At 53.1% G+C, this 23,573-nt stretch overlaps 1 protein-coding gene across 1 annotated transcript; it reads left to right on the top strand.

Annotated features, from left to right (window-relative positions):
- Nucleotides 1-17,587: 17,587 nt before the first annotated feature.
- Nucleotides 17,588-22,218, top strand: LOC120682686 (exosome complex component RRP4 homolog). Its single transcript, XM_039964667.1, has 7 exons — nucleotides 17,588-17,872; nucleotides 17,945-18,046; nucleotides 18,785-18,830; nucleotides 19,198-19,287; nucleotides 19,653-19,718; nucleotides 21,003-21,071; nucleotides 21,617-22,218. Exons 1-7 carry the CDS (start codon nucleotides 17,718-17,720, stop codon nucleotides 22,046-22,048), a joined length of 960 nt encoding a protein of 319 aa, XP_039820601.1. The 5' UTR covers nucleotides 17,588-17,717; the 3' UTR covers nucleotides 22,049-22,218.
- The last annotated feature ends 1,355 nt before the right edge of the window (nucleotides 22,219-23,573 follow it).

Below are 23,573 nucleotides of genomic sequence, written 5' to 3'. Positions count from 1 at the left end.
GTAGGAGGTAGTCGAAACCGGTAAGCTAATTACCTGATTTGCAACGATACTTTGAATCGCGACCTGCTACTCTGGGAGTGGAATGATGGCGGGTGTGGGAGTGTATGTCGCCTCCTAGTTCTCTGGGAGTTCGCTGTGAGGGACCCTTCACCCGGGTTTTGGCAGGCGTGATTCAGACGTCGGGGTGATGATGGGAACAGTTGACGTGTGTGGCCCGACGGGGTTTACGCGTGTCGTGTGAGTTAGGTCCACCTTGCAAGGTTAAATCGGATCGATTCGCCGTCTCTCTCGGTTAAGAGAACCTTGGTCACTTTGTCACATCGTAGTAAGAAGTTGAATTGAAAACGGGATGGAAAAGACTGGTTTGGAAGTTACTAAAAGATAATCTGTTCCACCATGTGTGCTTTAGATGAATAGGCGAACTTAGTAATACTTGGTATACTAAATGGAGCTAAAATATTGAAAGTAAGGATTCACTTCTAGCAGCTTTTCAGCAAAAGAACTCCAGAACCAAAAAGCTTTGCATGTCTAGATAATGGGCTAAGTATACCCAGAGTCGGGTAAGCCTTGCTGAGTATTAGTATACTCAGGGTTGTTGTTGTAACCCTTCTGAGCAGGTTGTGTCCCTGCGGACTTCGAGGAGATCTGTGCGTCCTGGATTGGACAGCCGCTTCCTCCAGGTTGGAACGTCGAGTGGGCCCCGTCTTCCCCGTGAAGATTGGGCAGGTTGGCGTCACATCGGTGGGCAGGATGTGGAGCTCACCTTTTATCATCGTCATAGCTATCGTATTGTATTTCGAACTCAGTTTTAAACTTCCGCTGTGCGTTTGAACTCTGTTGTTTGTATTTAAGACTTTTATGTAAAACTGGTGTTGTAAATTAATTTGAAGATTTCTGTATGCTGGTAACACCTGTGCTCGTCTTCGTACGGGTCTAAGTGCAATTGTGATCCTGGAGTACAGTAGTTTAATCGGGATTTTACCCGACAGCCTGTCAGGTTACACCGTTTTAAGTGCACAGTAACTGGATTAAGTATTAAGATGATGGTTAGTGCATTTAAGCCGGTTTAATTTGGACGGCGCTGCTACAGCTGGCATCAGAGCTCTAAATTGCACTGGGGTGTTTATCTTGCAATGATTTTGGGTTTTTTTTTTCTTTCGAAAAGTTGACGCTAGATGCGCTAAGGAATAGAATAGATAGTTCGTATGCCCTAATTATGTTTTATAAGTTAGGTGGCAACTAAGTATCTATTTTATTCCAGCACTTCCAGCTTTTACTTTTTGTTCCATGGCCCCAAAATCTCCGCAGCATGATGCTCTAGCTCATCAACAATAACTTCATCGCTGGCACCTTCGGGTCTCCGAAGCCCAAAAACTGGAGAAGTCACTTCGTACTTCAAACCAACAAAGCGCTTGCGCTCGAACCTCACCGGAGACCAGCCAGCAGCCAGTGGCCAAACCTTCGCAGCCAGAAACTCCTCGACAGCATCCCGGCCACCACAAACTTGGCAAGCTGTCATGAAAGCTTCCAGACACAACTTGAAACCTGGCCCTCGTTTGTTGAAGGCAGGCTGATAAACGTGATCGAACATCTCAATGTCCGAAGCAAGAAGATACTTCTCCTCGCTAGAACCTTCGGGATCGGGAAAGCCAATCTTCGCGTAAAACCAGTATTCCAACAAGTTCCCTTCCCACTTGTTCTTGTAAGCTGTCGAGAGCATAACCTTCAACAGGCCAGTCCTTTTGTTCGGTTTACGAGGAACGAAGGTGCAGCAGCCGTTCTGAACCTCGCTAAGGTCATCATCGTCATCTACATAGACCTTCCGAGGCTGGCAGTGTAGCTGAAAGAACCTGCAAAATGCATCCACAGACACCTCCCCTCCAAAGCTCCGCACTACCCACAGAAACTTGGACAGTGTAACAATCCCGTTCGGAGTGAAGTGGTGTAGCTTCGCGTTGAATGGCTCCAAAAGCTTCGGCACAATCGGATCCATCGGAAGTCTAAGTCCCACTGTAAAAAAATCCTTAAAGACTACAACCTCGCCGGTCTCCGGTACAGGAATCAATTCTGCCCCCGGAGGGCGGCAAACCCCCTCGGCGAAGTAAACCTTCGTAACCTAGAAGTCTATCATGCTCTGAGATACGATAGATGGCTCGAAAAGCAGAGTCTTACGTTTCTCCGGAGCCATCAGATCCGACACATCCGCAGAAACAGCCGAAAGGCTTTCGCTGGACTGTTGCTGCTAAGAAGGCTGCGAACCACCCTCTCCTTCGGAAGCTGCACCAGAGTCTGTACGGAGAACTGCCCTCTTAATAAATGCCATAACTACAAAAGTAAACAAAAAAGCAAAGTCAAATTACATACAAATACTCAAACGAACCTTCGATCAGCCTTGCTGTCTGTTTAGTGCGAGCCATGAGCCGCAAAGTTACTTACACCGAGGAAAACAAGCAGCGTCATCGCGCACAAGAACCTTCAGACAAAACGCTTTATAGCAAAAAGTGACGAAGGATAGCAAAGCTCGAAAGGGCACAGATTTTACCCCCCTCCTCCACTTATATAGGCGGTGAAAAGGAACAGTTCCAGCGGTAAAACCGAGGAGACGTCAGCCCAAGCGGCGCAATAAGGCAACGACACGTACACAACAAAAACCGACCGTTGCAGCCGACGGTTCGGGAGACGTTTTTCCTCGGGAGATTCCCGAAGGTTACGCGCAATCTTCTTCATTAACAAGGGTTCGGACCGTCGGCTTCGGACCTCGCCCTCGAGGGGCTACTGTTGGGGATTGGACCTTCGGGACAAGCCCTCACCCTCGGAAATGCTCCCTAACCTGTTTGCAGGGCCACAATGAAATGGAGCTAAGCGCACCCGAGAGTATCGGATGAACGCTGAGAAGCGCAAGCTCGAAGACCATGACCTTTGGTCCGAAGGATGTCACCTTCCGAAGGCCGAAGGTAACGGATAGCTGCCCTGAAGCGCAAGCGCAAACTCCAAGACCTTCGGTCCGAAGGATTTCGCCTCCACCACGCCGAAGGTGACGAACGGCTACTCGGAAACGTAGACTCGAAGATCAAGACCTTCAGGAGAAGAGCCTGCGAACGGGAACGGTGGCGTCCGGCTGATCGTTGATGGAACCTTCATGACCCAAACTCCCGGAGGCACCCGAAGATTATGGTGACCTTTGTCGACTGAAGACACGTGAGTAAAACATGAGTATGTCAGAAGGTTGGAGTTGTACACCCTTCAAATGCGTGAGAAGGTCGGATTTGTAAACCTCTCACCTTGTAATTTTACCCCGGAACCGGCCGAGAGTGAGCTGTAAATGAGTTGGGAGGGGGCAATTTAGGAAAACCTGGCCGAGGGCTAGGGGTATAAATAGCCCCCTCTCTCCACAGTGTAAAGGGTTGAATTTTCTGACTATTATTGGAGAGCTCGACATTTACTTTCATTGCCACCTTTCCTACTATTCATGCTCCCTGTTTGGGCATTTACAAAGCAAAGATCCCAACAGCTACAAACCCGCAGGTGGGGCCACTACTGTGGTCTAGCTCTGCATAACTTGAAGCCTCCAGCATTAGACTATGCGCGCTGCAGGAGTCTTGTCCGGCTTTGACCATCCGCTGGGTTCCCTACTGGCCCATCATGTCGCAACGGCTCACTGACACAAGGCCCCCACACACAGTGGTGCGCCTAGTCACACATACGACGCTCGGCACTACTGCCGCCGGGGTAAAAGGAATTTTTTTCTACCAGCACGGTTTCCGAACGGTCTGACCCTGTCAGCGCTCGTACAGGCACGTCGGTTCGGCTTCCGCCTCGCCCCGCGGGCGCGCGACGGTTCGAATCCCGCCTTTTCACACCTTCGTTTGTTACCCGCCTCTCCTGACAGGCGGGCCTGGGCCCCCTTGTCATGGACTGGGCGGCTAACACCAGGCGTGAGCGTCGCTTGGCTTCCAGCGATGGTTTTGGGGCGCGCCGGATGGATCAGGCTTCATAAGAGGCCGAACCGCATGCCGCGGTTACTTTTCTGCATTCGCCTTCTTCCTTCCAAACCTTTGCACCCCTTTTCCTTCGAGCCTCCTCGCCCCTTGCTCTTCTACGCAGATTGTTCCTCGCCTCCACAGCAAGATGGCGTCCCTCGTTCGTCCCCGTCGTTTCCAAACCGAGGTGGAACTGAACGTGGTGCGCCGCCTGCTGGGGTGGAGTCCACAGGAGACCGCCTGGGGAATTCGAGCAGGCTTGGTTCCCCTCGGCGATCTGCGCGCCGGGGAATTTGTGCTGTTTATTTTGCACATTTCCACCGGCATGGGGCTGCGATTTCTTCGTTTTTCCTGCTGCTGCTGGAGGATTTCGGCCTCCAGCTCCAGCATCTCACGCCCCACTCCATCCTCCCGACGTCGATCTTCGTCCACCTATGCGAGATGTTTGTGGGGGTGCGGCCCTGCGTCATTCTCTTCCGCCACTTCTTCGTCCTGGTGAAGTCTGGGAAGAGCAAGGATGAAGTGGGGGCGTACTACTTAAAGACAAGGAGCGATCTGCAGACGCCCTACATCCCTGGGCTTACTGGCAGAAAGTGGGAGGATTGGCGCAAGGAGTGGGTGATCGCCACCACCGAAGCCAACGAGGGCCTCGCCATGCCGACCGAGGGACCCGCCTCCGACCGCCAGTCCTGGAGGGCCAAGCAATCCCTGCCGGCGGCGTTTGAGCCCGTGCAGAGCAAGATCAGGACGCTAGCGGAGAGTGGCCTCACCTCGCTGCACGTGCTGGGGGACTTCCTGAAGCGCCGGATCGCCCGGACTCCAAGACTGCAGCAGGACCCAACGCGGGGAGGACATCGATCTGACCCAGGAAGGCCTGGAGGTCGTGGTGCGGGCGGTGATGGGGGAGATCTTCGTCCTGGAGCACCTGATCCTCCCTCAGGGTGTCGTTCCCCTCTGCGAGGACCCGAGCCTGAGGGCAGCGGTGCTGGCCGCTCTGCCGACCCTTGACAACGACGGTCTGGCACCGCACCAAATGGGAGGCGACCCCAACCGCGGCATCCAGATCCCCGGCACAAACTGGGGACCTGGCCCAGACTGGCGCCATGAGGTCCGACCCTTCTGCCAAGGGCAGGCAGGCCGTGGCTGGTAGCTCAGCCCCGAGTGGTCCCAGCCCGGGCCGAAGCAGCTCCGACGCTCCGCCGGTGGAGGTGAGCCGGCGCAGGTTGCAGCGTAGCGACGGGACCCCATTTATGTGGCCTGCCGCAAAGCGTCAAAGGGCCACTGAGGACGCAGGCCAGGGTAGCTCCTGGGCCCCCTGCTCACGCGGGACCCCTGGTGTAGCTGCGCCGCCACCACCACTGCCGGAACATGCCTCTCCCCGGCGGCAGCAGCAGCAGCAACAACCTCCACCACCACCGCCGCCACCACAAGGGCAGCAGCAGCAGCCACGAGGTGCACCTCCGCCACTGCCGCCGGAGCATCAAGAGTGATCGCCGCATCGGATGGCGCCCACGTCTCAGCAGCGGACATCGCCACCACCACCTCCAGCGCCACAGCAGCAGGAGCAGCAGCGGCTGCAGGATGATCTGGTGCCACCGCCACCACCGCAGCAGCAGGATCCAGCGCCGCCGCAGCCATGGCAGCAGCGGTCGCCCAGCCTCCATGGACGCTGGAGACCCGGCGCTTCGGGGTAAGTGTTCTTTCGTTCACTCCCCTTATTCCCGGTGTTTCGCTTTTTGCTGAAGAGCTTCTTCTCTTCGTTTGCCAGGGCCTCTCACCCAGGCAGCTCTTCCGCCGCCCCGACTGGCTCCAGCTCGATGCCCCGAACCACCGAGGGGGGTTCCAGCAGGGGTCCAGGCGACCGGTGCCTCGGCAGCAACGGCGGAAGCGACGGCGAATGTGGGAACCTCGGGTGCGGCAACCTCCGCTAACCCGAAGGCGCCCAACGCGGCGGCGGCGGCTGCGCCAGTGCCAGGCGCAGCAACACCCAACGCGGTGGCCCCTGAGGCCCCGGCTACGGCGGCAGACGCGCCGACACCGGGCTTGGCGACGGCGAGCACAGCGACACCGGACGCAGCAACGACGAGCACCTCGGTACCCGAGGGCCCGACGTCTGTGCCAGATGTCCCCACCCCAAGCTCCCAACCTACAGCAGAGGAAGAGCTGGAGGTGGTCTCTGGTAGGCAGCTCTTGCAGGGTCCCCCAGAGGAGGATGCGGTTCCGCTCCCCCGGGTGCTGGTCGGGGTCCGGCGTATGATAGAAGAGGCGACCTCTACCGCCGAGGCAGCATTCCGGGGGGAGTGGGCAGCTCTAGAGAGCGAGCGTCAGCGCCTCGGTGACTGGCACATCCGCCTGGAGGAGTGCACGAAGGCCGAGACCTCTCATGCTATCGTCGCCCGATCCGAGCTTGAGGCCGACCTTGAGTCCTACAGGAAAGGGCTCCGGAAGGTGTTGGACCGGGAGCTCGCAGCGACGGGACGGGAGAAAGCCCTGGAGCTGCGGGAGGAGGTTATTGCCAAGGAGGAGGCTAGCCTTGCGGCCCAGCGATCCGAGCTCGAGTCTCATAGCCAGGGACTCAAGGTCCGCAAGCAGGAGCTCGAGAAACTCTCTGAGTCCCTGCATCGATGGCGCCAAGAGCTGCAGGAGACTGCCATCCTGCAGGCTGTTGCCGAGATGGACCTCGAGGAGGAGAGGAAGTCCATTGCACGGTGAGAATCTCTCACCACCAGCATGGAGTAGGCCCTTGCGCGCCAGCGCGAGTCTCTTAAGACCCTGAAGGAATCAGCGGCGTGAAAGGAGGCCTCGCTCCAGGAGAAGACCAGCCAGCTGGAGGCGGCTTAGGCGGCACTGGTTGCCCAGGTGCAGGAGGCGGTCTAGGAGGCAGCCCGGAAGCTGCAGGAGGACCAGCGCATGGGGGCCCAGCGAATCTTCGACTGGGCGGGCGAAGCAAGCTCAGCTCTGGTGCCACTTGGAATGAGTCCAATTCAAGTGGCGGAGCCGCCAGCTTCAATTGCTGACGGCCTCCCTGTGCTAGACTCTACTTCAGAGAGACTCCGGCGCCTGGAGCAGATCCTCGCTGGCCACCTTGAAGTGGAGTACATTTTGACATTCCTCCGGAGCCACGACCCTGCCATCTCGCTAGCCCCCGTCGTCGATGGTCCAGTGGCGGAGACGGAAGCCTCCGCTCGGGGAAGCGTGCGGGAGGTCATTGACTTTGTAGCTGCTTATTTCAAGCGGGAGCCTGTAGATTCTTGAGCTGGACCATCACAGCAGTAGAACTTTTATTTTTTGTGTTATGTAAAAACATTGTACTTGTTGAAATTTTAATAGAAGAAATTTCAACTTAGCTGTTTGTCAGTTGCTCTGGTTTGCGGTATGCAGCACCCCGGCGCCCCGGCCCCCTGGAAGATAGGTTCAGTTGTTAGAACCTATCTGCCATCCGAGCCGAGAAGACGCTCCGGACCCCCCTATGAGGTTGAACAAGTGTTCTTGGGCATAGGTGTAGCACTGATTGTAAGTCAAACGAGCGACTTATTCCCTGAATAGCAGAAAAGACTACAGAGAGGAAAATCAAACTCGCTGGGATGGTAGTAATGATACTGCAACTTAGCTGTTTGACGCATGCAGAATCGATCCTTGGTATCTGGCTCAAAGCGAACACTCCGGGCCCCCTGGGAGACAGGCTCAGTTGTTTGAGTCTGTCTACCATCGAGACTGGACCTCGATCTGCATGAAGTCTTAAAGCGGATGCCTGGGCCCCCTGGTAGGTAGGCTCAATGGTTTGAGGCTAGCTACCACCAGTCAAAGCTTAACCTGCATACCACTCAAAGTCAAAGCTTAGTAGCAGGCCCGCGGGACCTATTCTGAACCGGCCCCCAAGCTAGTATGAGGTCCGGACCTCCAGATACGCAGGTCCAGGCAGCACGATGCTTGTTACAGAGTGATTGAGTGTATAGGCTTAGGGTACGGAACCAGGCTAAGCCGCTACACAGGGCACCGGATCACTCCAGGAAACAAGCACGACTTTACCGGACCTGGTTCCCGACGTTCCGGACCCCTCCCTAGCAGTGGGCGATGCCATCCTGTCGTACTCGATCCTTTGAGATATGAAGCTGGACCTGCCATGTAGGACTTAGGAAGCCAACCCTTGAGCTAGAACGAGGTCCGGGCCCCTAATTACCCAGCTCCGGGTACTAGAGCACTCGTTACAGGGTGGTGGAGTGTGTAGGCTTTGGGTACGAAACCGGCTAAGCGGCTACACAGGACTCCGGACCATCCCAGGAAACAAGCACCCCCTCTCTAGAGCAGGTCCCTAGGGGTCCGGACCCCTCTCCCAGCAGCAAGGGGGTCCGGACCTGTACGACAGTCCGGCAACTCAATACAGATCTTAGTTGTAGCGACAAGAGTGGAAGTCCGCCCGGGGGTTAGAAAGGGAAAAGTTCGAGAATCGAAATGTGAAATAAAATTTTGACACAAAGACAGAACGGGGAGCAAATCTTTCCTTTGCAACTTGATATACATGGCTTGCGCGATGGATGCCAGAGGCCGGGTTTATGAGGGCGGACCTCTACCGCTCTTGGCCGCGCGTTAACGTTAGCAGATGGTGCGATGGATGCCAGAGGCCGGGTTTACGAGGACGGACCCCCACCGCTCTGGACCGCATGCTGATTCTATCTTATTACAAAGGAAAAATTCATTTCCTGCTCTGTCTAAGCGTAAAACTTACGCAGATGCTCTATGTTCCATGGGTTGGGCAGCAGCACCCCTTTTTCTATGGCAAGGCGAACGCATCCGGGCCGGCATACTTTTGTAACCTTGAAGGGACCCTCCCAGCTGGGGGAGAGTTTGTGGAGCCCTGCTCGATTCAGGATCCGCCTTAGGACGAGGTCCCCAGCCCGGTTGTAGCGTGCATTTCAGATTGCTGCTCGCCACCTTCGTTCGTCAACGAAGTCCACATCGTCACGCCGCAGTTGTTCCTGCATGGATTCGTCAAAAGCCTGGACCCGTGGTGAGCCCAGGTGAATTTCCGGGGGAAGGCATGCTTCAACCCCGTAGACCAGGAAGAATGGGGTCTCCCCAGTGGCTCGGCTGGGTGTGGTCCGGTTGCCCCATAGCACGCACGGAAGCTCATCAACCCATTTTGCACCATGCTTCTTCAAGCAGTTGTAGGTGCGGGTCTTGAATCCCCTAAGGACCTCTGCATTCGCTCTCTTGACCTGTCCATTGCTGCGGGGATGTGCCACGGACACAAAGCATAGCTGGATGCCGATGTCCTCGCAGTACTCTTGGAAGAGTCTGCTTTTGAATTGGGTCCCGTTGTCCGCGATGATGCGGTTTGGGACGCCAAATCTGCACACAATGGACTTCAGGAATGCGACTGCTGATTTTTTGGTGATGTTCACCATAGGGGTAACCTCCGGCCATTTTGTGAATTTGTCAATGGCGACGTAGAGGAACCGGTACCCGCCGACGGCCCGGGGGAACGGCCCCAGGATATCCACGCCCCATACGGCGATCGGCCATGAGGGCAGGATCATTTGCAGAGCCTGAGCCGGTGTGTGTATTTGATTTGCATGGAACTGGCATGCTTTGCAGGACCTTACCAGCTCAGCTGCATCCTGGAGTGCTGTCGGCCAGTAGAAGCCATGCCGAAAGGCTTTACCAACAAGCGCGTGGGATGAGGAATGACTTCCACACTCACCTCCATAGATCTCCGCGAGCAACTCGCGGCCCTCTTCCTGGGAAATGCACCGCATGAGGATACCATTGGTGCCACGGCGATAGAGATCCCCTTCTACCACCGCGTAACGTTTAGCCAATCGTACTATGCGCTCAGCGGACACATCATCATCAGGAAGGATATTGTCTTTCAGGTAATCCCGGATCTCGGAGATCCATGCATCGGGACCTTCCTGAGCAGGTGGAAGTGGCTCTATGAGGTCTCCAGGGTCCTCAACAGCGCACACAACCTTGGGCAGGCACCATGGATGGAATGCAGTCGGGACCGCTAGCTTCGAGGTGCTAGCTTGATCCTCTTCACCCAGTTCGGCAGGCTGGGCGGTAGGTCTCAGCAACCGTCTTTCGAAGACGCCCTCGGGCACGGGTGCCTAGGTAGATGATCTCGCGGATAGATCATCTGATGCTGAGTTGAATTCGCGGGGAACATGTTGCAGTTCCAAGGCGTCGAAGTCCTTCTTGAGCTTCCTCACGTGAATGAGGTATGCCGTGAGCTGGGGATTGTTGTAACTGCAATCCCCCCGGACCTGCTTGATGATCAGCTGAGAATCTCCCTTCACCAGGAGCTGCCGGACCCCCAGAGACAGGGCTTCTGTCAGGCCAAAGATCAAAGCTTCGTACTCTGCCATGTTGTTGGTGGCCTTGAACTCAAGGTGCACCATGTACTTCAGCTGATCTCCGTTTGGGTCAATGAGGACCACACCAGCTCCAGCCCACTGCTTGCAGACGGACCCGTCGAAGAAGAGTGTCCAGTGGGGCTCGGTGAAGACTGGTGTCCTGACTTCCGGCTCCGGGGGTTCGGCGTTGAGGTCCGGACCCCCAGAATTGCTTGGGGAAAGAGTCCATTCTGCTATGAAATCAGCCAGGATTTGGCTTTTGACTGCATGGCGGGGCTGAAAGTCCAGCTGGAACTCAGCCAACTCTGCTGCCCACTTGGCGATGTTGCCCGTGGTGTTGGAGTTGTGCAGGATCGCTCTCAGCGGATAAGAGGTCACTACGACAACTCTGTGTGCCTAAAAATAGTAGCGCAGTTTCCTGGATGCAATAAATATGGCATAGATAAGCTTATGCGTCTCAAGATACCTGGTCTTTGCCTCGTGGAGGACTTCGCTGACATAGTAGACTGGCTTCTGGATGGTCCGGACACTGGCCACCGGGTCCGGCTTGTCCACCACGTCAGGTCCTTGGGCTCCCCGCGGTTCTGGGTTCCCACTGGGTCGAGGCTCCTCCGGACCCCCTTGTCCGGGGTCCGGACCTTCAGGCAGAGGAGTGGCTGCCGGACCTCCATGTCCGTGGTCCGGCTCACCATCCTTGGCCGGGGGGACCCTGGTGTCCCCCTGGAGAGCTTGCTCCGTCCTCTCGGCCACCAGCACCATGCTGACCGCCTCTGCAGATGCAGCAAGATACAAAAACAACGTCTCACCTAGCTCTGGAACCACCAATACTGGCAGTGAGGTGAGATGCTGTTTCAATTCCTGGAAGGCTTGTTCAGCCTCTTCAGTCCAAGAGAATGGACCAGACTTCCTTAATAGCTTGAAGAAGGGGAGGGCCCTCTCAGCCAGCCTCGAAATGAAGCGGCTAAGAGCGGCCAGAGATCCAATAAGCTTCTGGACGTCCTTGATGCGGCCAGGAGGCCTCATCGCCTCGATCGCCTTGATCTTGGCTGGGTTTGCCTCGATGCCTCGATGTGAGACCAGGAAACCCAGCAGCTTCCCTGCCGAGACGCCGAAAACGCACTTCTCGGGATTCAGCTTCGTGCGCGTGGCGCGCAGTCGGTCGAAGACGAGGGACAGGTCCTCAACTAGTGTTGACCCTACCTTAGTCTTGACTACGATGTCATCGACATACACCTCAACTATATCTCTAATTAAATTGCAGAAAGTTTTGTTCATAGCTCACACAAACGTGGGTAAGGCATTCCGCAGACCATATGGCATGACAATATAGCAATAAAGTCCATCCACTGTTACAAAAGCAATATGTTTCCTATCCTCGCTAGACATCTGTATCTGGTGGAAACCAGAGTAAGCATCTAGGAAAGACAAAAGGTCACACCCGGAGGTGGAGTCCACAATCTGATCGATACGTGGAAGAGGATAGGGGTCTCTAGGACATGCCTTGTTGAGGCTGGTGTAGTCGATGCACATCCGAAGCTTCCCATTGGCCTTTGGGACGACGATCGGGTTGGCCAACCACTCGGGGTGGTGGACCTCCTCGATGAAGCCAGCGTGCAACAGCTTGCGGACTTCTTCACGGACGAAGTTCTGCCGCTCCACGGCCTGCTTCCGAGGTTTCTGGCGCACCAGTGTGGCGTCAGGGTAGATCCTCAGATGGTGCTCGATCACTTCTCTGGGGATCCGTAGCATCTGTGACGGTTCCCAGGCGAACACGTCCACATTTGCCCAGAGGAAAGTGATGAGCGTGTCTTCCTATTTCTCCTCCAGGTTCCCCGCGATGCGGGTGGTCCGTGAGGAATCCGCTCCGACCTGCACGGTCTTCACGGGAACATTGTCCGGGTCGGACGGTTGAACCTTAGGTGCCCTGGCAGGCACATTGGCTCGCGAGGTGGATGGGTCCTCCTCGGAACGTGCAGCCTCTACCGCCAGAGCATGCAGTTTCTCAACTGCAGCGACGACAGCGGTGCGGTCACCCCGCACGGTGAGGACACCGGCAGGGGAAGGCATCTTCAGGACCAAATACCCGTAATGGGCAATGGCCATAAAGCGGTAGAGAGCCGGCCTGCCAATGATGGCATTGAACGGGAGGTTCACCTCCGCAACATCAAACTGGATGCTCTCTGTGCGGAAGTTCTCTTCGGTCCTGAACGTGACCGGCAGAGTGATGCTCCCTAGAGGGAACACCAGATGTGGGCCCACTCCAGAGAATGGGCAAGAGGGAGTCAGCTTGGACTCCGGGATCTGCAGCTGCTTGAACGCTGCATAGCTGATGACGTGGAGGCCAGCCCCACTGTCAATAAGCACGTGATAGAGCCTGATGTTGGCTATGACAGGGGCAGTGACTGGAGGTAGTACACCAGCCCCGGCCATGTTCTCCGGGCAGTCAGATGGCCCGAAGGAGATGGTGGTGTTCCTCCACCTGTGGTGTGGCGCCGCCTTCGGGACCCCCGGCTTCGCCGAAAGGACCTCTCGGCGAAGGGTCTTCACGTCCCGCCGGGAGACAAGCTCCCAGCTTCCACCGTACATTACGTACAGCTTCTTGCGGCGCTCCTCGTTGTCGGAGTCGGAGTTGTCGTGGCTGTAAACTCCCTTCAGCTCCCGAGCGGGGGATTGGTACCCCAGCTCCTTCCCCCCGGCAGCGGCCTCACTGTCGGAAGCTTTCTCCTTGCCAGACCGCTGGCGATGAGGGGGTGAGCCGTCCTTGGAGGCCTGCTCACGCCGCCCACTGACCCGCTTCGCGAGTTTCTGGATCTCGCGGCAGTCAGCGGCGCTGTGGTGAGCGGTGGGATGAATTGGGCATGAACCTCCGTTGCCACCTTGCGGGCGCGGACGCTTGCCATGCGTATTCTGGCCCCCAGCCGCTGCCGCAGCTGCTGGTGCCGCTGCTGCAGCGACCGGACCCCCAGCTTGTGGCTCCCCGCGACCCCGGTTCTTGTTCTTCTTTTTCTTGCCACCGCCCTGGACGGTAGCTCCGGAGCCACCAGACTTGGCGTCTCCGTCTTGGGGGGCTGAGTGCCATGCGCGGCCCTCAGCGGCCCTGGCACACTTGTCAGCCAGGGAGAAAAGCGTGGTAACGCTTTCCACCTCGTGTGTCGCCAGTTTCTCGAGCATCTTCTCATCACGTACTCCCTAACGGAAAGCAATAATGATAGATGCGTCAGAGATACGAGGAATGGTACCCCGTACCTTGGTGAAGCGCGAGATGAATGCCGGAGCGTCTCTTCGGGTTTCTGCCTCACGGCGTGGAGGTGAGCCTCCACACCATGCTGCTGGTACGCACTGGCGAAGTTCGCAGTGAACCTCGCACAGAGCTCCTCCCAGGACTGAATCGTCCCAGGAGTGAGGCTCATGAGCTAAGTCCGGGCTGGCCCAGTCAAGGCTACATGAAAGTAGCTCGCCATGACAGCGTCGTTGCCACCAGCTGTTGTGATGGCGGTAACGTACACCTACAGGAATTCCGACGGATTAGTGGTACCGTCGTACTTCTCCGGCAGGTGCGGGCGGAACTTGGACGGTCATGCCACCGCGCGGAGGTGATCCGCCAGCACAGCGCAACCCACCCCAGCCACCGGGGTGCCCGCCTGTTTCCGGGCGTTTCCCAGAGGGTTGGGTGCCGCTGCATCCAAGTCGGCGTTGAGGTTGCGGCTGTCGATGTTGAGGTGGCGTTCTCGCGCCCTTTCCACGGAGATGCGGGCGTCCTCACCCGCGCGCCTGTGGTTGAGCTCCGCCCACAGGTCTTCTGTTCGCACACCCCTCACCGTGGGGGAGCACACGGACGCCGACGCACCGCCCTGGCACCGGTGGTAGGGTACCACCGCGTTGCCAGGCGGAGGTCGTTGCCCAGTCCTTGCAGAACTGGGGGAGGCCTGAGCCAGATGGAGGAGACGGTCAATGTCATCCCGCCACTGCCTCAAGGCGTCTGGCGAGGCTGCAGCAGCCGGAGGGTTGCGAAGCAACTCCCTAGCTGCCGCCAGCGCTCCGCCGCTCGTAGCTTGTGAGGGGGCCCTTGACGGGCGCCGTGACTCCCGCTGACGTGCAGCGTGCGCCGCTGCCAACGATGGCTGCTCCACGGGCATGGTTGCCCCTGGCGCAGGAAGGCGAGAGGCGCGTGGCGCGGATGACGCCACACCCTCCGTCATCTCCACGTCGTCGTCGTGGTGGGAGTGCTCAACCACCCAAACCATGGAGATGAGCAAGAGATGAAATAAATTAGCTAAAGCAAGAGATGAAATAAATTTAGATCGTGGTGTGCAAACCCACAGCCGGGTGGCGTAGTGCACCCGCCTAAACCCAGAGGGTGAGTACTCGGGGGTAGTTAGAATTAGTCCGATCTAAATGCAAGAACTCGATGAACACAGAAGGTTTAGAGTGGTTCGGGCCACCGGAGCGTAATACCCTACGTCCACTGTGTGTTGTATTGCTTGCGCTCTCAAGAGGTTGAGAACGGGATTGTTCAGAGTGAATCCGAGCTTGTGTTGTGACTGCCTTGGCTTGGCTTGGCCTTCTCTCTCCATGACCTTATGTACTCCTCCCTTTTATATCTCAAGGGAGGAGTGTACATAGCCGTTGGGTCCCCGACAGATGGGTCCAGCGATGTAGTATAAAATAACATATTGTACAGACATTATGGCATTGCAGGCGACGGAGATCTTATTCCTGGATTTCTTTACCTTGCCCGTGGGAATCTTCCGTCCGGCATAGCCATGCCCTGTCTTGTCGAAACAGTGCCAGGGCGTAGCTTGCCGGAGCCTGCCGCGTAGCTGAACGGGCCGTGTAACTTGCGGCGTAGGCGGTATGATGAAAGGGTGCCGTGCCGTCGTATCCATTTAATGCGGTAGACGGGCTCTGCGCGGATGCGGCGCATGCGGCTACACTGTGTACCTCGGTAATATGCGGTCTACAGTGAGGCCTGACAAAGACTGCCCTGCGTGCCGCGGCGGCAGAGCACGCCTCAACCACCCGCATTGAATGCGGTGGGTGGGCGAGTCTTCCAGCGGAAGAATCGCGCCCGCGCCTGCGCCTGCGGGACACGTGGCGCCCCTGAACCCCGCCCCGGCGGTATATTGGTTCTACGCGCGTGGGAGGTCCGGACGGACGCGGGGAGGTCCCGGACCCATATGGGGGGTCCGAGCCCTCGGCTGTTGGCGCGGAGCTTCCCCTCCTCAGGGACACGTGGCGTCACCGGACCTGTTCCCAGAGCGGGGAACGGGTCCGGGGCCGTTGGCCTGGTGAGGTAGGAGCCGGACCCCTGGGCCCGGCTGCTCCGCCCCTTAGGGCGTAGTTATGGATGACTACGCGAGTCCTGCCTTGCTGCAATAGGAGTGGGTATCCCTGCTACAGGGTACCGACAAACGTAATCTACTTTTCCATCAGCAGCACAGTAAAGACATGTAGGAGGAGCAATAGAATAACCCCCAGATGGTTGATTGCTTGGTATTGTAACTCTTATGGTCTGATATCGTTCAACGCTTTAGAATCGCAATGATCCGGGCCAGCCCAGCCAGCGTAGACAACGATGGATCAGAATGTGTCTGCCTTTCTGCAAGAGGCAGCATCATCTTCTGCGTTATTAGGCGATCTGTTGACTGTAGTTGAGCTTGAGCAAGAGCATGGTCAGGTCGGTACTTGATTGCCCTGCCGATACCGCATCAGCATCGATCTCAAGCTTTGGTGGAAGACGTACTGCGTGCGTCATACTTACCTCATCGAACTCGAGGCCGCGCTCCACGACATAAATAAGGGGGTGTTTGTTTCCGCTTATAATCAGATTCTGGATGAAAATAATCCATAATCCCACCCAAACGGTCTGATTACTGCTTGATTATTTGGGACGTGGCTTCTCCACCAATCGTGAATACAACGTGAGAGGCGATTTTCTCCATCGCGTTCCGCGAGTCGCGCATCCCAGAAGCGAGGCGATTTTCCTCCCCCTACCCCCCGATACCCCTTCTCGGTCCCGAGCGCGGAGTGCCCCCTCCCCCGAGCGACCCGCTCCCAGAGCTCAGATCCGCCGCCTCCCAACTGCCAGCAGCCCCCTCCGGCGCTGCGCTGCGGTCCAACTATCAAACCATGTATCTGGTCTCCCCCAACTATCAAACCCGTTTGTTTTGCCTCCCTTGGCGGTTTTGCAAGCGATTTTTTTGTCATAGATTTTTCTTTCTTTTCTCTTTTTTCACTCAATCAAGGTAACAAACATGGATTTAAAATCATGAAAACAGGCATAGTGATGAAGGAGAGTACGAATAACACAATTTCACAACTTTAAAGTTGTAACACAAAAAAATTGAAATTTAAAATTTTGAAGGTAGAAAGAATTTAAAATTTGTTGAATTTTTAAAGTGTCAAGATGAGCTCCATCTTTGACAAAATTTGAATTGTATGATATATATTAGAGGTGCATCATTAGAGAATTTTTGTGTGTATAGGTTCCATAGCAAAATTTTAAGTTTCTTGGGAAGGGTCAAATTTGAGCCAAATTTTATCATTTTTATTTTTTAAGAAATTTAAAATCTACTCAAGCATTTGTATTTTTGATCTATGCGTATGCAAATTTCTGAGTAGAATTTAAATTATGTGAAAATAAATAAATAAATATAAAATTTTGCTCAAATTTAACCCTTCGTAATAAATTTCAAATTTTCTATGAAACCTAAACTCACAAAAATTCTCAAATGATGTAACTATAATATGTGTCACACAGTTCGAATTCTATCGAAGATGGAGTTCATCTTGATGCCTTAAAATCAATTAAGTTTGAATTATTGCTTTCTTTAAAATTTTAAGTTTCAAATTTCTTTGGGTTTAAACTTTAAAATTTTGCAAAATTGAGTTCATTGTACTCTCCTGTACTACTGCACCAATTTTTATGATTTTTTAACCACATTTGCTACCTCAGACGAGTGAAAAAAAGAGAGAAGGGAGAAAAAATCTATGAGAAAACAATATAAAACCGCCATAGGAGGTTAAACAAGAGTTTTTGATAGTTGGGGGAGACTCTATACTCGATTTTGTAGTTGAAGAATGAAAATTAAATTTTTAATAATTGAGGGAGCAAAAATAGCCTTTTTCTTTAAAACAACAGCGATGCGGGGCAAAATTTGGTGCTGAGCCAACTAGAGCCCATTAACAGCCCAACCGGGCTTCCTCACGCAGCCCAACCGAACTAATCCGTGCCGGACGGCCCGGTGGAAAGAGCCAGAAAGGGGACTTGCCGGACTTGAGGAGGATTTTGCTAGGGTTTTACCTCGCCTTGCTCGGCACCGTTGCCTGATCGCCTCCACCCGCCTACTCCTCTTCCGGTGCTTCCGAGGCGGGGAGATCGGCCATGAGGGACCTCCACCTCTCGCTGAACCAGACCCAGCGGGTCCGCCTCGAGGCGGCGCTCCACGAGCTCCAGTCCCTCGCGCCCGCCGCCGCGTCCGCCGCCGCCGTCACCGTCGCGGACACCATCCCCGTCAACCAGGAGGACAACATCCTCAAGTACAGTCCCTCACACTGTGACCTTCCCTGCTTGCCCGTTCGTGTGGCGGCTGATGGGCGTGTGAAGTGCAGGGGGCACGGGACGTCGGACCAGGACGGGGAGGTGGTGGCGACGCTATGCGGGGTGGTGGAGCGGGTCAACAAGCTGGTCTACGTCCGTACTCTCCGGGCGAGGTACGCACGCACTTTTGATTTGTTCGTCCCCATTGGTGTCCCTGTTGGATAGGTTCGGTAAGACTGGTATTCGATCCAGGGATTTGCCTTTAGGACTGAGTTTTACAGTCCTAGTGTCGGACCAATATTTCACGTTAGCTTGTTATATTATGAGTTTATGACCCTAAATTGAGTGGTAGGTTTGATTGGAATAGTTGGGAAGGGTTGTGCATTGTCGATTCGGCCTGTATAGTTTTGGTTGTCAATTCATTGCTGAAGTCGTCGTCCTCTTTTGATTTGTTTGTCCCCATTTGTGTCCCTGTTGGATAGCTTTGGCAACAGTGGAATTCCATCCGGGGAATCGCCTTTAGGACTGACCTCTATAATTGTAGTGTGACAGGAAATTATTTATTGTTAACTTTCGATGCACTGAATTGAGTGGTAGTTTTGAATTTTGATTGGAATAGTTGGGAGGGGTTGTGTAATACTGATATACTGTAATGCCAATTCAGCACGTATGATTTAGGTGCAAACTCATTTCTCAAGTTGTCAGTGTAAAGTATTGTAGCCCCATTGTGAGATGCAGTATTATGTTAGTAGGTTTTTTCTGAATTAATATGTTTGGACAATCAGACCGCAGGGGTCCGTTTGTCAGTGCTGAGGAAGTGTGGTTTACTAATATTCTTTATGTTTTTGTTTACAAAAATGAACTCACAAGTGGAAAAGCTTAGTCCAGTTTTGTATCTTCAACCTTTTCAGATATAAGCCGGAGGTTGGTGATATCATTGTTGGACGTATCATTGAGGTGTGCAAGTTCATGATGTCTGTCAGCATTTGGACTTTCTTTTCATTTATCTAGAAAATGGGCTTGTCATGGAGATTTAGTTGCATATAATCACTAGGATGCTTTACACTTCATATTCTTATAAATTATGAATACACATCTGCCAGAACTTTTGTGCCTCCATTTGATTAAGTCGTAGCTATGTCAAACTGCAGGTATTTAAAGACCTGTGATATTTATTTTTCATACATATCCATTTTGTGGTCAGAGTTATTAGGCAAATCTTTATCTTATAATACTCATATTTGTCACTCAGAATCAGATGTCATTTACCTAATGATGATGCAGACAACATACTTTATCTGACATTTTTTTTTTGTTTCTCAAGATTGCTCCTAAGCGCTGGAGATTGGAGATAAATTTTAGCCAGGATGCTGTGTTGATGCTTTCTTCCATGAATTTGCCTGACGGCATTCAGGTAGATTTTCTACATCTTTGCCCTGTAACATACTAATGGTCTGGCAGTAAACAGGGGTTTCATTTGATATACCTTTCTGAGGATAAAAAGTGCTAACAATGTAATGTCATAAGCAAGTTCTGAGCACAACACATCGATACTTATAACAAATTAGACACCAGAAATCTATTTCCTGTTTTGCTGAAAAATTTGTACTGCTTTCGTGGAGTGCAACTGTAGTGATGTCAGGATAGTTTGGAATATATCAGCCTATATGTTGTGTCAGTTCAAATGAGATTAATGAGCGCTATCTTACTCCATTACTAATTTCACTCATGATTCTTGTCCAGTATCCCCTTAACTATATTTTCTGCACCCTTTGTTAGAGAAGGAGAACTGCTGTTGATGAACTTAATATGCGGAGTATCTTTGAAGAAAATGATGTTATCTGTGTAAGTGGCAATACTTGCCCTCTTTCTTGAAGTAGTTGTTTGTTTTGGTGCTGGAATTGATACTCAGTTCATCTTCGGTATAGTGATTTTTAACTAGGTTGTTACACTGACACATTTTGCTTCTATATCTAGCATGTCAGCAGTAGCACCAACAAAAAGTTGTGTGAGCTGTGCCCACTTTTCATCAATATTTTACGCCAAGGAATCACCTTATAATACTTGCTTGGACTTTCCTTCTTGCAAATGTCTAAGTAGTCCTGGAGCAACTCTGCTGTGTTTGTTTCTTGTCTTAAAGTTATTTTGAGGCATCATTTTTACTGCTTTTGTTGAAACTTGAAACCATTCCACGTGACGCCACCTAGAGACTCTCCACTCGGGGCCTGGGGGTCCTGGGATCAAACCAACCTCTTTACAGGATTCCAAAGGACCCCCACATTTTGTGGTTCACACTGGGTAGGCCCCCTTTGTGCCTAGTTGAAACTCGAAACATTCCTTCTTTAGTCCAGAGTCTTCTGCGGAGCTTCAAGGGCTGCTAAAGCAGTCTTTACACTGTTGCACCTCTATCACACATAGTTGCAATTCACCTGGAAATATTTCATATTTTGTATTATGTAGAATTTAATCTTTGGCGATGAGCTGACTTGTCCAAGTTTCATTAATTTTTAGCACCTGTATGGTTCATCATTATAGAATTGGGACGCCATACCTGGACCTCGCACTTGTTTTCAGTCAAATAGTTCTGTAAAGAATGAAATGAAACATATAGTTACCACATTTACCACATCTAGTCTCTAAAACCCATTGATCATTCATTCTTTGTGAACCATTCACTAGATCAATCCATTGAAAAGAAACTGTCTGATATGTCGCTTTGACTGAAGTGACTTAATTTCAAAAATAATATTTTTATTGAATAGGCTGAACCATGAAGAGACTTTGAATGAGCACACCAGTTCCAATATTCTGTGTCCCGTTTTTAAATATTGGTATTTTACTCTTATTGTGACTACTAGTGTATGCTTCAACTTTTTTACCTTTATTTTATTATTTGCTTAGAAGCAATGCATTTTTCAATCTCGGAAGGATTTTTATGCTTTGCTCACCTTTCAGTCTTAGCCATGCAGACAAGCTGAAATTGTTTTTTATTTATTTCTTAGTTCTGACATTCTTTTTTTAAAAAAAAACTATAGTTCTGACGTACTTCTCTGACCTCCATCGTTTTATAGTTTGATGCATGATTTCAATTTCTTTTTTTTCACCAAGAACTGTGTAACCGATTACCAGGCTGAAGTTCGTGGTTTCCAACATGATGGATCTCTGCACCTACAAGCAAGGAGTGAAAAGTATGGAAAGGTACATGCCAGTTCAGCTACTCTGGCGGTTATCTTTAATTTGCAGTTCCTAACTAGTTTAGATGGCACAGCCTATGCTAGTGTACCGTTGAACCATTACCAGTCACACATTTTAATGCCTCCAATTTAGTTTGCACCATCTGTAAAAGTTAAGATGCATTTAATGTGAGTGCAAAAGTTGGCATGCAGATCACTAGGTGCAATAATGCTCGCGGATATTTCATAGATGTGACTTAGCCTCCATGCCTTCTTGTTTTCCTCATGTTTATAATGTTTTATGTATTTCTGATGTGTAGATAATATTTTAATTAGGTTTGATCTAGTCAAACATTTGGCCTTGACTAATATGTCTTGAGGGGTTGTATGATGTATCAGTACCTCCTTAAGCATCCATATATTCTAGTTGTCTTCATATTAATAATATCTTAAGTAGGTCTATGATCTGTGACTGATGTAGTTATACTCTTGTCTTTCCAATGTTGCAATTGCTTCCTAAGATTACAATTGGTTGTTGCTGATACGTTTTGAGGTGTTGTATTGCTGCAGCTTGAGAGGGGTCAATTGCTGACGGTACCTCCGTACTTGGTTAAACGAAGGAAGCAGCATTTCCATAATCTCGCACAGTATGATGTTGATTTGATTCTTGGTTGCAACGGATTCATCTGGGTAGGTCAGCATGTTGTGGTGGGTGAAAAAACTAAAACGACAGAGGATCAGCAGAAATCCAGTGCTGATGCAGAGAATTTCACCCCACTAGAAACGAGGAAGCATATCTGCCGACTTGCCAATGCCGTGCGTGTACTTTCAGCCCTAGGATTCACTTTGACTGTTGAGCTGATAATTGAGACAGCGGAAGCAAGTGTGACATCAAATGTTGAGGTAAACAACATGCTGGGGGCTGAATTTTATGTCCAGACGGCTGAGAGAGAGGCTAAGCGCCGAGCTGATCTGCTGAGGAAGAAGAATGGGGGGAGGTAAAATAGGTGACGCCTTGATGATCCTGGCTACCTGATTTGCAGAGAACAGTACCTGACATGTAGCAGTGTGTAAACATTTCCATTTGAGGTCTGGCATTTCCATCGAGTCATGGAGTATGCATTATTTGAACAAACTATCTTGTGGCCGAAAGATTCATACCTCAAAATTGACATGCTAGCATACCATACCACCAAGAGCAATTAGGTCCTGTTTGGTTTCAATAAGTCTTCCTAATTATAAGCCAAAAAGTGAAATAAACTACTTATTTTGCCAATAGGAACTTTTAAGTCATAAGCAAGTGCACCTCTACTTAAATAAGTCATTTTTTTGTGCAGCAAGTCCTAACTTAAAGTCACTGCAACCAAAGCAAAGAGGTTTAATAAAGAGTTAAATACACCAGCGGCCCTCGAACTTGTCTCCAGGTGCCACTTAGGTCCACGAACTCGCAAAATCGAAATCTGGCACCCTGAACTTGTTAAGTTGTGCCACTTAGGTCCATACCCCTTCAAGGGGCATGAATATATGCAAAAATGCCCTTAAGTTTTATCATCTTCACTTCCATGCGCCCTCCGCCGCTTCCTCCCCTGCGCCATCTCCTTCCCTGCGCCCTCCGCCGCGCTCTCCCCCTCCTAGCTCCCTCCGCCGCCCCTACCCCTCCCTGCGCCCTCTGCCGCCCCCTCCCCCTCACTGCTCCGGTGGCTCCACCACCGAGCGCGTGTGCCGGCCCCGCCGTCTCGGCTCCTCCGCTCGATGCCGCGATGCGCCAAGGACGGGGCGGATCCAGGCGGCGGAAAGGAGTCACGGTGGAGGCCATGGCATGGCGGAGGTGGCGGCGGCGCGCCGCCCCCTCCTCCCTCCCTCCTCCTCCTCCCTCCGCCGCACCGAGCTTGTCCCATCTCCCTCCTCGCGCGCGCTATTCCACAACCCGCACGCGGCCGCGAGCCCCGCGGGGGCTTCGGCCCGCCTCGCCGCCACCTCGGCCTCGTTCCCGTTCGCGGCGCCTGCGGCGCAGCTCCGAGCAAATCCGGGCGGCGGGGGAGGACCGATGGCGAGCAGGGCCGGCGCGAGGTCCTCCCTCCTCCGATGCGGCTTCCTCCGCCTCCCTCCTCCGGCACGACTTCCTTCGAGCAGCGACGACAAGCGGCGGCGGAACCCCGAGCCCACTCTCTCACCGGTGCTCCTCCCTCCCTCCTCCCTCCTACTCCTTGCCGGAGCTCGAGCGGATCTGGGCATCCCCCCGCCTCCTCGCCGGAGCACGCGCGGGCCGCCATGCCCGCCGCGCCCGCCCGCTCGCCGCGCTCACCGCGCCCGCCTCACCGGCCATGCCCGCCGCGTTCGCTATGCGCGACGTGGCCGCCACGCCCGCCATGCCCGCCGTGCCGGCCCGCTCGCCGTGCCCCGGCACCAGCAACAGCGGCGGCCTCGCCTGCCATGCCCGCTGTGGCCGCCGCGTTCACTGTGCGCGCCACGGCCGCCCCGCGCGCGGAGGACAGGGGCTTGCGGGACCTGCTCGGCGCCGGAGAGC

This window comes from Panicum virgatum, chromosome 7N (genome assembly GCF_016808335.1).
Source record: "Panicum virgatum strain AP13 chromosome 7N, P.virgatum_v5, whole genome shotgun sequence".
NCBI lineage: Eukaryota > Viridiplantae > Streptophyta > Magnoliopsida > Poales > Poaceae > Panicum > Panicum virgatum.
This window is presented reverse-complemented; position numbering and strand designations above follow the sequence as displayed.